The following is a 15,541-nucleotide window of genomic DNA, read 5'->3' as shown; positions in this document are numbered from 1 at the left end:
ACAGGACTATGGTGTATTATCATACATGCACTAGCAGTATATACTCTATATAATACATATATTACATTATACTGCACAGGACTATGGTGTATTATCATACATGCACTAGCAGTATATACTCTATATAATACATATGCTACATTATACTGCACAGGACTATGGTGTATTATCATACATGCACTAGCAGTATATACACTATATAATACATATATTACATTATACTGCACAGGACTATGGTGTATTATCATACATGCACTAGCAGTATATACTCTATATAATACATATATTACATTATACTGCACAGGACTATGGTGTATTATCATACATGCACTAGCAGTATATACTCTATATAATACATATATTACATTATACTGCACAGGACTATGGTGTATTATCATACATGCACTAGCAGTATATACTCTATATAATACATATATTACATTATACTGCACAGGACTATGGTGTATTATCATACATGCACTAGCAGTATATACTCTATATAATACATATATTACATTATACTGCACAGGACTATGGTGTATTATCATACATGCACTAGCAGTATATACTCTATATAATACATATATTACATTATACTGCACAGGACTATGGTGTATTATCATACATGCACTAGCAGTATATACTCTATATAATACATATGCTACATTATACTGCACAGGACTATGGTGTATTATCATACATGCACTAGCAGTATATACACTATATAATACATATATTACATTATACTGCACAGGACTATGGTGTATTATCATACATGCACTAGCAGTATATACTCTATATAATACATATATTACATTATACTGCACAGGACTATGGTGTATTATCATACATGCACTAGCAGTATATACTCTATATAATACATATATTACATTATACTGCACAGGACTATGGTGTATTATCATACATGCACTAGCAGTATATACTCTATATAATACATATGCTACATTATACTGCACAGGACTATGGTGTATTATCATACATGCACTAGCAGTATATACACTATATAATACATATATTACATTATACTGCACAGGACTATGGTGTATTATCATACATGCACTAGCAGTATATACTCTATATAATACATATATTACATTATACTGCACAGGACTATGGTGTATTATCATACATGCACTAGCAGTATATACTCTATATAATACATATATTACATTATACTGCACAGGACTATGGTGTATTATCATACATGCACTAGCAGTATATACACTATATAATACATATATTACATTATACTGCACAGGACTATGGTGTATTATCATACATGCACTAGCAGTATATACTCTATATAATACATATATTACATTATACTGCACAGGACTATGGTGTATTATCATACATGCACTAGCAGTATATACACTATATAATACATATATTACATTATACTGCACAGGACCATGGTGTATTATCATACATGCACTAGCAGTATATACTCTATATAATACATATATTACATTATACTGCACAGGACTATGGTGTATTATCATACATGCACTAGCAGTATATACACTATATAATACATATATTACATTATACTGCACAGGACCATGGTGTATTATCATACATGCACTAGCAGTATATACTCTATATAATACATATATTACATTATACTGCACAGGACCATGGTGTATTATCATACATGCACTAGCAGTATATACACTATATAATACATATATTACATTATACTGCACAGGACTATGGTGTATTATCATACATGCACTAGCAGTATATACTCTATATAATACATATATTACATTATACTGCACAGGACTATGGTGTATTATCATACATGCACTAGCAGTATATACTCTATATAATACATATATTACATTATACTGCACAGGACTATGGTGTATTATCATACATGCACTAGCAGTATATACTCTATATAATACATATATTACATTATACTGCACAGGACTATGGTGTATTCTCTACAATGCATTGCTGGTAATAATCTGGTATATTATCATGCATGCACTAGCAGTATTTACTATGTATAATTTTATTAAAGGGGCCCAGACCATACACTCTCTAATGGTTAACCAAGCCTCTGTAGAGGCTGGCCCCACCCTAAAGTAGGGGCCCCTTTCACTGTATCCCCCTGTTGGGCCCTTCATGCCCCAGTCTGACACTGTATAAATGTCTTACTTAAGAGAGAACAATACTATGATTGGGTGCCGTGATTTACAGCCTTTAGGAGAATGCTATCTATCATAAGAAATAAAAAAAACATTAAGTTAAAAATGAAAGAGGATATCCAGCCAGCTGCATGTTCTCTGACATTTAGCAGCCACCGCCCATGGTGCAGTTGTCAGCCACCGCAACCACACAATAAGGAAATAGGAACGGTGCTGACATGCAGCATGGACTACAGAAGGATGGACAATAAGATATTTACACACAAAATAAATTGTATATAAAATTTTTACCAGGTGAGAGAGCCAAGGTGGGCCGGATAGTGAGCGTGCTGCCGCTGTGCATCTTGTAGTGCACAGAGATGGCGTTCAGCAGTGCTTGTAGGTACTTTTCCTGCTCAATGCTGCTTGATGACTCTAGAGAAGAGGCTGGTGCTGAGGACACAACAGACAAAGTGACAGGGACATCGCATATCTACCTCTTTATCAAACACACAATGTGACATGTCCATGGAATGGAGATCTACCGACTGATGTGCGGTACACACAGTGACATGTCCATGGAATGGAGATCTACCGACTGATGTGGGGTACATACAATGACATGTCCATAGAATGGAGATCTACAGACTATAGTGGGGTACACACAATGACATGTCCATAGAATGGAGATCTACAGACTACTGTAGGGTACACTCAATGAAATGTCCATGGAATGGAGATCTACCGACTGATGTGGGGTACACACAATGACATGTCCATGGAATGGAGATCTACAGACTGATGTGGGGTACACACAATGACATGCCCAGATAATGGAGATATACCAACTGACGTGGGGTACACACAATGACATGTCCATATAATGGAGATCTACCGACTGACGTGGGGTACACACAATGACATGTCCATAGAGTGGAGATCTACAGACTATAGTGGGGTACACACAATGACATGTCCATAGAATAGAGATCTACAGACTGATCTGGGGTACACACAATGACATGTCCATTCTATGGACATCTACCAACTGATGTGGGGTACACACAATGACATGTCCATGGAATGGAGATCTACCGACTGATGTGGGGTACACACAATGACATGTCCATAGAATGGAGATCTACATACTATAGTGGGGTACATACAATGATATGTTCATAGAATGGCGATCTACAGACTACAGACATGTGTTTTCTTTCCTGTGGGTGTATATATATGTGTTTTCTTTCCTGTGGGTGTATATATGTGTGTTACTTTCCTGTGGGTGCCTATATGTGTGTATGCTTTCCTGTGGGTGTATATATGTATGTTTTCTTTCCTGTGGGTGCTTATATGTATGTTTTCTTTCCTGTGGGTGTATATATTGTGTGTTTTCTTTCCTGTGGGTGTATATATTGTGTTTTCTTTCCTGTGGGTGTATATATATGTGTTTTCTTTCCTGTGGGTGTATATATATGTGTTTTCTTTCCTGTGGGTGTATATATATGTGTTTTCTTTCCTGTGGGTGTATATATATGTGTTTTCTTTCCTGTGGGTGTATATATATTGTGTGTTTTCTTTCCTGTGGGTGCCTATATGTGTGTTTTCTTTCCTGTGGGTGTATATATATTGTGTGTTTTCTTTCCTGTGGGTGTATATATATGTGTTTTCTTTCCTGTGGGTGTATATATATGTGTTTTCTTTCCTGTGGGTGTATATATATGTGTGTTTTCTTTCCTGTGGGTGCCTATATGTGTGTTTTCTTTCCTGTGGGTGTATATATATTGTGTGTTTTCTTTCCTGTGGGTGTATATATGTGTGTTTTCTTTCCTGTGGGTGTATATATTGTGTGTTTTCTTTCCTGTGGGTGTATATATTGTGTGTTTTCTTTCCTGTGGGTGTATATATATGTGTTTTCTTTCCTGTGGGTGTATATATATGTGTGTTTTCTTTCCTGTGGGTGCCTATATGTGTGTTTTCTTTCCTGTGGGTGTATATATATTGTGTGTTTTCTTTCCTGTGGGTGCCTATATGTGTGTTTTCTTTCCTGTGGGTGTATATATTGTGTGTTTTCTTTCCTGTGGGTGTATATATATGTGTTTTCTTTCCTGTGGGTGTATATATATGTGTGTTTTCTTTCCTGTGGGTGCCTATATGTATGTTATCTTTCCTGTGGGTGTATATATATTGTGTTTTCTTTGCTGTGGGTGTATATATGTGTGTTTTCTTTCCTGTGGGTGCCTATATGTGTGTTTTCTTTCCTGTGGGTGCCTATATGTGTGTTTTCTTTCCTGTGGGTGTATATATATTGTGTGTTTTCTTTCCTGTGGGTGTATATATATGTGTGTTTTCTTTCCTGTGGGTGTATATATATATGTGTGTTTTCTTTCCTGTGGGTGTATATATATTGTGTGTTTTCTTTCCTGTGGGTGTATATATATATGTGTTTTCTTTCCTGTGGGTGTATATATATATGTGTTTTCTTTCCTGTGGGTGTATATATATGTATGTTTTCTTTCCTGTGGGTGTATATATATGTGTGTTTTCTTTCCTGTGGGTGTATATATATGTGTTTTCTTTCCTGTGGGTATATATATGCATGTTTTCTTTCCTGTGGGTGTATATATGTGTGTTTTCTTTCCTGTGGGTGTATATATTGTGTTTTCTTTCCTGTGGGTGCCTATATATGTGTTTTCTTTCCTGTGGGTGTATATATATATATATATATATATATATATATGTGTGTTTTCTTTCCTGTGGGTGTATATATATTGTGTGTTTTCTTTCCTGTGGGTGTATATATATTGTGTGTTTTCTTTCCTGTGGGTGTATATATATTGTGTGTTTTCTTTCCTGTGGGTGTATATATATTGTGTGTTTTCTTTCCTGTTGGTGTATATATATGTGTGTTTTCTTTCCTGTTGGTGTATATATATTGTGTGTTTTCTTTCCTGTGGGTGTATATATATTGTGTGTTTTCTTTCCTGTGGGTGTATATATTGTGTTTTCTTTTCTGTGGGTGCCTATATATGTGTTTTCTTTCCTGTGGGTGTATATATATATATATATATATGTGTGTTTTCTTTCCTGTGGGTGTATATATATTGTGTGTTTTCTTTCCTGTGGGTGTATATATATTGTGTGTTTTCTTTCCTGTGGGTATATATATATTGTGTGTTTTCTTTCCTGTGGGTGTATATATATTGTGTGTTTTCTTTCCTGTGGGTGTATATATATATATATGTGTTTTCTTTCCTGTGGGTGTATATATATGTGTTTTCTTTCCTGTGGGTGTATATATATTGTGTGTTTTCTTTCCTGTGGGTGTATATATATATGTGTGTTTTCTTTCCTGTGGGTGTATATATGTATGTTTTCTTTCCTGTGGGTGTATATATATGTATGTTTTCTTTCCTGTGGGTGCCTATATGTGTGTTTTCTTTCCTGTGGGTGTATATATATGTGTTTTCTTTCCTGTGGGTGTATATATTGTGTGTTTTCTTTCCTGTGGGTGTATATATGTATGTTTTCTTTCCTGTGGGTGTATATATATTGTGTGTTTTCTTTCCTGTGGGTGTATATATATATATATGTGTTTTCTTTCCTGTGGGTGTATATATATATATGTTTTCTTTCCTGTGGGTGTATATATATTGTATGTTTTCTTTCCTGTGGGTGTATATATATATATGTGTGTTTTCTTTCCTGTGGGTGTATATATTGTGTTTTCTTTCCTGTTGGTGTATATATATGTGTGTTTTCTTTCCTGTGGGTGTATATATATTGTGTGTTTTCTTTCCTGTGGGTATATATATGTATGTTTTCTTTCCTGTTGGTGTATATATATATATATTGTATGTTTTCTTTCCTGTGGGTGTATATATATATATGTGTGTTTTCTTTCCTGTGGGTGCCTATATGTGTGTTTTCTTTCCTGTTGGTGTATATATATGTGTGTTTTCTTTCCTGTGGGTGTATATATATTGTGTGTTTTCTTTCCTGTGGGTATATATATGTATGTTTTCTTTCCTGTTGGTGTATATATATATATATTGTATGTTTTCTTTCCTGTGGGTGTATATATATATATGTGTGTTTTCTTTCCTGTGGGTGCCTATATGTGTGTTTTCTTTCCTGTTGGTGTATATATGTGTGTTTTCTTTCCTGTGGGTGTATATATATTGTGTGTTTTCTTTCCTGTGGGTATATATATGTATGTTTTCTTTCCTGTTGGTGTATATATATATATATGTGTGTTTTCTTTCCTGTGGGTGTATATATATATATATGTGTGTTTTCTTTCCTGTGGGTATATATATATATATATATATATATATATATGTGTTTTCTTTCCTGTGGGTGTATATATTGTGTGTTTTATTGTGTGTGCTTGAAGTTTGAGTTCTCTGGGGAGACAGTGATAAAGGGGTTATGTCACTCGTTAAATGTTCTCCTTTCAGTATTTAACAAACAGCGCTGAGCTTAGCTTATCGTCGTTTGTCAATGTACTGCTTACGAGCGATATGGTCCCTATTGCGCATACCCCCATTTCGTCCATATTTAATAGGGCCCCCCCACATGTTTCTTGCCCAGGGGCCCCCACAGACCTTAATCTGGGCCTGTTTCCGCCCCTGCACAGGGTTCGGTAAACGAGAAGGGCACCGATGCAGCTAATTACGCGGAGCAAGTGAGTGCTGGCTAGAATGCTTTTATATATATATATATATATATATACATACATATCTCTCTCTCTCTATATATATATATATATATATATACACACGTATTTTCCATCATCGGTTGATTAGCTGTGACCTCTGGTGGGATTTGGAGGGAGATTAAAAGATACCCAGATAGGAAGACCCCCACTTACTTATATGTGAGTTGGGGTACGTGTTTCTGTCTTGATTACAGAGGACTGTTGATATTGAATTTGACTATTTGGAAATACTCTTTTAAGAAGTGTACCTAAGAGAGAGTTTTTGTGTTTTGTCTTCTCTTTTGGTCTTTGGACACCCATAATACCGAGAAACCAGAGGAATTCTATCGTGTATGAAGAAATGGACTAAATAATGAACCAAAGGAGGCTGTAAAACGTCTGCTTCTTTTATACCTTTTCTCTTTTTTGCTCATTATTTTATGCTTGCTTTATTTTTTCCAGCACCATCTTATGTTCAGATTGTTTCTATTTTGACACTATATCCCGAGTGGGGTGACACTATGTCCCGAGTGGGGTGACACTATGTCCCGAGTGGGGTGACACTATGTCCCGAGTGGGGTGACACTATGTCCCGAGTGGGGTGACACTATGTCCCGAGTGGGGTGACACTATGTCCCGAGTGGGGTGACACTATGTCCCGAGTGGGGTGACACTATGTCCTGAGTGGGGTGACACTATATCCTGAGTGGGATGACACTATGTCCTGAGTGGGGTGACACTATGTCCTGAGTGGGGTGACACTATATCCTGAGTGGGGTGACATTATATCCTGAGTGGGGTGACAGTCTCTTTCTGTAAGATAGGAAGGCTGCAGTGCCCTCTCTTCACACACATTCTATATTCCTGTTTATTTTGTATTTGAAGGACATCAGTGTAATCTGATATAATTTCAGTTCTGATGGAAATTAGACTGTAGGACTACCCTAGAACAGAAGATTGCAGGTTGGGTTATCTGAGGGATATGTTGCCCATTACTCACCAGCAGAGTGTGAATTCTGAGATTTAAACAGACCAACAACTGTCTTTCCATGGAAGCCTCCAGAACGAAGTAAAACTGCATTTGTTTTGGAATTTTTCCAGGAAACCACTGGAAGTCTGTTATGGCGGTAACATCGAGCGACCTTCTGTAGGCTGCCGTCCTGCACGGATTGCGGCACTACCAGGAGACCGGGGTAACTACAATAGAGACACATTTATTGTAAAGAGACACTAAAACGGGGGCTATACATCTGCTGTCAGTGGAGGTAATGGATTAATTTAATTCCATATAAAAGGTACTTCTGTTGCCAATTCAGTTAGGATGGTCCTTATGACTAGGTCATACTAGTCCTTATTACTAGGTCATACTAGTTCTTATTACTAGGTCATACTAGTCCTTATTACTAGGTCATACTAGGACATACTAGTCCTTATTACTAGGACATACTAGTCCTTATTACTAGGACATACTAGTCCTTATTACTAGGACATACTAGTCCTTATTACTAGATCATACTAGTCCTTATTACTAGATCATACTAGTCCTTAGTACTAGATCATACTAGTCCTTAGTACTAGATCATACTAGTCCTTAGTACTAGATCATACTAGTCCTTATTACTAGGTCATACTAGTCCTTATTACTAGGTCATACTAGTCCTTATTACTAGGTCATACTAGTCCTTATTACTAGGTCATACTCGTCCTTATTACTAGATCATACTAGTCCTTAGTACTAGATCATACTAGTTCTTAGTACTAGGTCATACTAGTCCTTATTACTATGTCATACTAGGTCATACTAGTCCTTATTACTAGGTCATACTAGTCCTTATTACTAGGTGATACTAGTCCTTATTACTAGGACATACTAGTCCTTATTACTAGATCATACTAGTCCTTATTACTAGATCATACTAGTCCTTATTACTAGATCATACTAGTCCTTAGTACTAGATCATACTAGTTCTTAGTACTAGGTCATACTAGTCCTTATTACTATGTCATACTAGGTCATACTAGTCCTTATTACTAGGTCATACTAGTCCTTATTACTAGGTGATACTAGTCCTTATTACTAGGTCATACTAGTCCTTATTACTAGATCATACTAGTCCTTAGTACTAGATCATACTAGTTCTTAGTACTAGGTCATACTAGTCCTTATTACTATGTCATACTAGTCCTTATTACTAGGTCATACTAGTCCTTATTACTAGGTCATACTAGTCCTTATTACTAGGTGATACTAGTCCTTATTACTAGGACATACTAGTCCTTATTACCAGGTCATACTAGTCCTTATTACTAGGTCATACTAGTCCTTATTACTAGGTGATACTAGTCCTTATTACTAGGTGATACTAGTCCTTATTACTAGGACATACTAGTCCTTATTACCAGGTCATACTAGTCCTTATTACTAGGTCATACTAGTCCTTATTACTAGGTGATACTAGTCCTTATTACCAGGTCGTACTAGTCCTTATTACTAGGTCATACTAGTCCTTATTACTAGGTTATACATAACCTCAGGTTGCTGTGCTGTGAGGAAAGAATAAGAATGTAACAATTATGGGACAGTGATAAAACTATGGAGATATAGGAAAGTCAAACACACTTATATAGGAAAATACAATCTTAAAGGGAAATTATTGTACACTTGACAATAATAGAAAGGGAATACAGTGGCAATATAACAGCCCCATAGGATTATTAATGCAGAGACAGAGGATTGATTGTAAGACGAGACTGAAAGAAACAGCAGCAAACTACTAAGAAGAGACAACACTTCATCTAATGAATCAGTTTTCTTGCTGTAACAATATAATCAGACAGTTTTATATCACTATAAGAGCCCCGGACGCTGCATTCTTCAGGCTCATATGAATAAGTTATAATAAATAAGCGCGACTCCAGCGCCCATGACAGCCGGATGCTGCGCTGAAGCCAAACATTCTGCCTTTACTCAAGTGAAGTGGCCAATAAAAGATTTAATTGTAGCTTTGCGGAGTAAGATCACTGGGAAATATACATTGTAACTCACACAATATAGTTCTATGTCTGGAATAATTTGGATACGGGATGATTCTTGGAAAGCTTGGGCCGGGCTGATGTTAGTGCTTGTGTACATATTCATTCTTTCCTCTGGGATGGGTACGGGGCGCTGGCGGTCACAATCCTGACGCCAACATCTTGACAGGTTTAGGATACCGACACTTTGTCGGATGGTATGCTAACTATCCCCCTCTCTCTACCCTAACCCTCCCCGATGCCTGACCCTAACCTCCCCCCCTAATGCTTAAACCTAACCTCCCCCTTCCCGCACCCTAACCCTCCCCGATGCCTGACCCTAACCTCCCCCCCTAATGCTTAAACCTAACCTCCCCCTTCCCGCACCCTAACCCTCCCCAATGCCTGACCCTAACCTCCCCCCCTAATGCTTAAACCTAACCTCCCCCTTCCCGCACCCTAACCCTCCCCGATGCCTGACCCTAACCTCCCTCCCTAATGCTTAAACCTAACCTCCCCCTTCCCGCACCCTAACCCTCCCCGATGCCTGACCCTAACCTCCCCCCCTAATGCTTAAACCTAAACTCCCCCTTCCCGCACCCTAACCCTCCCCGATGCCTGACCCTAACCTCCCCCCCTAATGCTTAAACCTAACCTCCCCCTTCCCGCACCCTAACCCTCCCCGATGCCTGACCCTAACCTCCCTCCCTAATGCTTAAACCTAACCTCCCCCTAGTCCCTAACCATAACCCTTCCCCTAACCCTAGTACTTACCTTTGGAATTTTGGTGCTGGCATTCTGACCGCGGAATCCCCTCCATCAGTATTTTAACCTCATCCCTTTGTCTCCTGACACTTATGTCTCTGGGTGGCCCTTTCAGGCTATTTGATGTGTTCAATTATAAATAAATAAAATGGACTTATTTTTGTTCCCCAGGATCCACCCACAATATATAGGAAGCACAGAAAATAAACTCTATTAACAATTTTGATTGTTCACTGTGGCATATCGTTCCATCTTTACCTAGTGCTGCACCATGTGGCAATTTGGTAGGAGAACCTCCCACCCCTCAGATCCCCATCACCAGAGACTATGCACCAAGCTGTGCTATTTACAAAGCAGGAGAGCACTCTAGAACAGCTGTCTGTTGGGTGGGCGACATAAGCGTCTGAATGCCAGAGATCAGATTCCCTTAGCCAATCTGTCTTCTTACACTGACGTCTACATTTTCCAGATGGCACAGAGGGCCTAATTCAGACGCGCTCGCAAGCAGGTCGATGTTGGCCAAGTGCGCATGCGCACGACGGAGGTCACCCACAGCTATGCGAGCGGCCAGGAGGCCGCTCTTAAATTCAGAGGGACAGCCCTGATTCAGAGTGAGCGCTCTGTCAGAGAGTCCGACTCTGAATCAGGGCCAAATTCCGGAGAGTTTGCTTCTCTCCAGCAAATGGCACAGGTCAGTGGCAAACGCAGGATTTCTAGAGGGGGGTTTCCAAATGCTTGATTTTAGAGCAAATGTGGACAGTCCATAAAGAGGGCAGAATTAGTACTCAATCAGTTTTAATATGTGTCATACATATTGTATTGTGTGTCATAATTCCAGCATGTACAGGACCAGCGATCACAGTAACCCATTATATGTGTCACACATAGTGTATTGTGTCATAATTCCAGCATATACAGGACCAGCGATCACAGTAACCCATTATATGTGTCATACATAGTGTATTGTGTCATAATTCCAGCATATACAGGACCAGCGATCACAGTAACCCATTATATGTGTCATACATAGTGTATTGTGTCATAATTCCAGCATATACAGGACCAGTGATCACAGTAACCCATTATATGTGTCATACATAGTGTATTGTGTCATAATTCCAGCATATACAGGACCAGAGATCACAGTAACCCATTATATGCGTCATACAAAGTGTATTGTGTATCATAATACCAGCATATACAGGACCAGCGATCACAGTAACCCATTATATGTGTCATACATAGTGTATTGTGTGTCATAATTCCAGCATATACAGGACCAGTGATCACAGTATCCATTATACGTGTCATACATAGTGTATTGTGTGTCATAATTCCAGCATATACAGGACCAGCGATCACCGTAACCCATTATATGTGTCATACATAGTGTATTGTGTGCCATAATTCCAGCATATACAGGACCAGAGATCACAGTAACCCATTATGTGTGTCATACATAGTGTATTGTGTGCCATAATTCCAGCATATACAGGACCAGTGATCACAGTAACCCATTATATGTGTCATACATAGTGTATTGTGTCATAATTCCAGCATATACAGGACCAGCGATCACAGTAACCCATTATATGTGTCATACATAGTGTATTGTGTGTCATAATTCCAGCATATAGAGGACCAGCGATCACAGTAACCCATTATATGTGTCATACATAGTGTATTGTGTGTAATAATCCCAGCATATACAGGACCAGCGATCACAGTAACCCATTATATGTGTCATACATAGTGTATTGTGTGCCATAATTCCAGCATATACAGGACCAGCGATCACAGTAACCCATTATATGTGTCATACATAGTGTATTGTGTGTAATAATCCCAGCATATACAGGACCAGCGATCACAGTAACCCATTATATGTGTCATACATAGTGTATTGTGTGTAATAATCCCAGCATATACAGGACCAGTGATCACAGTAACCCATTATATGTGTCATACATAGTGTATTGTGTCATAATTCCAGCATATACAGGACCAGAGATCACAGTAACCCATTATATGCGTCATACAAAGTGTATTGTGTATCATAATACCAGCATATACAGGACCAGCGATCACAGTAACCCATTATATGTGTCATACATAGTGTATTGTGTGCCATAATTCCAGCATATACAGGACCAGTGATCACAGTATCCATTATATGTGTCATACATAGTGTATTGTGTGTCATAATTCCAGCATATACAGGACCAGCGATCACCGTAACCCATTATATGTGTCATACATAGTGTATTGTGTGCCATAATTCCAGCATATACAGGACCAGAGATCACAGTAACCCATTATATGTGTCATACATAGTGTATTGTGTGTCATAATTCCAGCATATACAGGACCAGAGATCACAGTAACCCATTATATGTGTCATACATAGTGTATTGTGTGCCATAATTCCAGCATATACAGGACCAGCGATCACAGTAACCCATTATATGTGTCATACATAGTGTATTGTGTGCCATAATTCCAGCATATACAGGACCAGAGATCACAGTAACCCATTATATGTGTCATACATAGTGTATTGTGTGTCATAATTCCAGCATATACAGGACCAGCGATCACCGTAACCCATTATATGTGTCATACATAGTGTATTGTGTGCCATAATTCCAGCATATACAGGACCAGCGATCACAGTAACCCATTATATGTGTCATACATAGTGTATTGTGTGTCATAATTCCAGCATATAGAGGGCTAGTGATCACAGTAACCCATTATATGCGTCATACATAGTGTATTGTGTGTCATAATTCCAGCATATACAGGACCAGTGATCACAGTAACCCATTATATGTGTCATACATAGTGTATTGTGTGTAATAATTCCAGCATATACAGGACCAGCGATCACAGTAACCCATTATATGTGTCATACATAGTGTATTGTGTGTAATAATTCCAGCATATACAGGACCAGCGATCACAGTAACCCATTATATGTGTCATACATAGTGTATTGTGTGTCATATATCCAGCATATACAGGACCAGCGATCACAGTAACCCATTATATGTGTCATACATAGTGTATTGTGTGTCATAATTCCAGCATACACAGGACCAGTGATCACAGTAACCCATTATATGTGTCATACAGTGTATTGTGTGTCATAATTCCAGCATATACAGGACCAGCGATCACAGTAACCCATTATATGTGTCATACATAGTGTATTGTGTGTCATACATAGTGTATTGTGTGTCATAATTCCAGCATATACAGGACCAGTGATCACAGTAACCCATTATATGTGTCATACATAGTGTATTGTGTCATAATTCCAGCATATACAGGACCAGTGATCACAGTAGCCCATTATATGTGTCATACATAGTGTATTGTGTCATAATTCCAGCATATACAGGACCAGCGATCACAGTAATCCATTATATGTGTCATACATAGTGTATTGTGTGTCATATATCCAGCATATACAGGACCAGCGATCACAGTAACCCATTATATGTGTCATACATAGTGTATTGTGTGTCATAATTCCAGCATATACAGGACCAGTGATCACAGTAACCCATTATATGTGTCATACAGTGTATTGTGTGTCATAATTCCAGCATATACAGGACCAGCGATCACAGTAACCCATTATATGTGTCATACATAGTGTATTGTGTCATAATTCCAGCATATACAGGACCAGCGATCACAGTAACCCATTATATGTGTCATACATAGTGTATTGTGTGTCATAATTCCAGCATATACAGGACCAGCGATCACAGTAAGCCATTAGATGCGTCAGTAGGGCCATCCTGCCTGAGCTGAATGTTAGTATATTAGATGTGTCACCATTCCAGACTTTTGGAGCAAGTCCGGGAGCCTGGAGGAGCAGCAGAAGAACCTAGCACTGGCCTGGACATATACTGTATGTACATATTGGGCTCTATAGCAGCACATCCCTAACAGTGAATGTTTTCCAGATCTCCTAGTTGGTGCACAGGTTATTTATTACTGTCTGATACATGTTAAAAAATCCACAGGTGGCGCTAATTATTTCATTTGTGATACTGAGAAGAACATGCAGCACTAGCAAATTCTATTATATTACTATTTCTACTGTGGTCATGTGTGTGCTGGGCAGGGGGGTTTCCAGGCAGATGGAAACCCCCCCTGCGTTTGCCTATGCAGGTTCAGTGCAGGCACCAGGGGAGGCTGCTCATATAACTTACTACGGAGGGGAAGAAGTAGTAAAAAGTTGGTGCTGGTCACCCAGTAAATGTTAAGTGTGGAAATACTTTCACTCTTGGTACTGACAGTGTATTGTCCCATCAAAACTACATATGGGGTTCCATCAAAACTACACATGGGGTCCCATCAAAACTACACATGGGGTCCCATCAAAACTACACATGGGGTCCCATCAAAACTACACATGGGGTCCCATCACAACTACACATGGGGTCCCATCAAAACTACACATGGGGTCCCATCAAAATGACACATGGGGCTAGGAAACTCTATAGCAGAGCCAGCAGCCATCTGACCACAATGCAATGTCACCCACCTTCGGCACAGGGAATACATCCTGTTCATGGCTGTTACACGGAAATATTCCGATTTAAACCGTGAGGAGCTACTGCTGATGGTTCCCAGTGCCAGCCGCTGGTAGTCCCGGAAACATGCCCGCTCCACCAACTGCTCCATCGTCGATTTCTCTGCTGCTTTTAATGTTCCACTTGGCAGCTCGTTATCATCAGAGACTGTGAAGAAAATAACATTTACAGCCTGATGTTACAGCTGGAGAAAGGTGTGTGCTATGACATAGCGGCCATTGGGGATAAATATCCTAGGCCACAAGCACTACTGACCACCGTGCACTTTCAGCCACTGATTAACAAAGCATTGGGTATAT

The 15,541-nt window shown here is 38.8% G+C and overlaps 1 protein-coding gene across 2 annotated transcripts in view; it reads right to left on the bottom strand.

The window, feature by feature from the left end:
- The window catches only part of SBF2 (SET binding factor 2), an 805,041-nt gene that overhangs the window by 100,430 nt on the left and 689,070 nt on the right, over nucleotides 1-15,541 (bottom strand). For both annotated transcript variants that reach the window (XM_088476083.1, XM_088476084.1), the window contains exons 26-28: nucleotides 15,194-15,389; nucleotides 7,856-8,052; nucleotides 2,469-2,609 (exon numbers count right to left, since the gene is read on the bottom strand). In XM_088476083.1, the coding sequence (XP_088332209.1) occupies nucleotides 2,469-2,609; nucleotides 7,856-8,052; nucleotides 15,194-15,389 (534 nt within the window). The remainder of the gene's footprint in view (nucleotides 1-2,468; nucleotides 2,610-7,855; nucleotides 8,053-15,193; nucleotides 15,390-15,541) is intronic.

This window comes from Taudactylus pleione, unplaced genomic scaffold (genome assembly GCF_031769625.1).
Source record: "Taudactylus pleione unplaced genomic scaffold, aTauple2 ptg000182l, whole genome shotgun sequence".
Taxonomy (NCBI): Eukaryota; Metazoa; Chordata; class Amphibia; order Anura; family Myobatrachidae; genus Taudactylus; species Taudactylus pleione.
The sequence above is the reverse complement of the archived record's forward strand: the minus strand, read 5'-3'. Positions and strand labels throughout refer to the sequence as shown.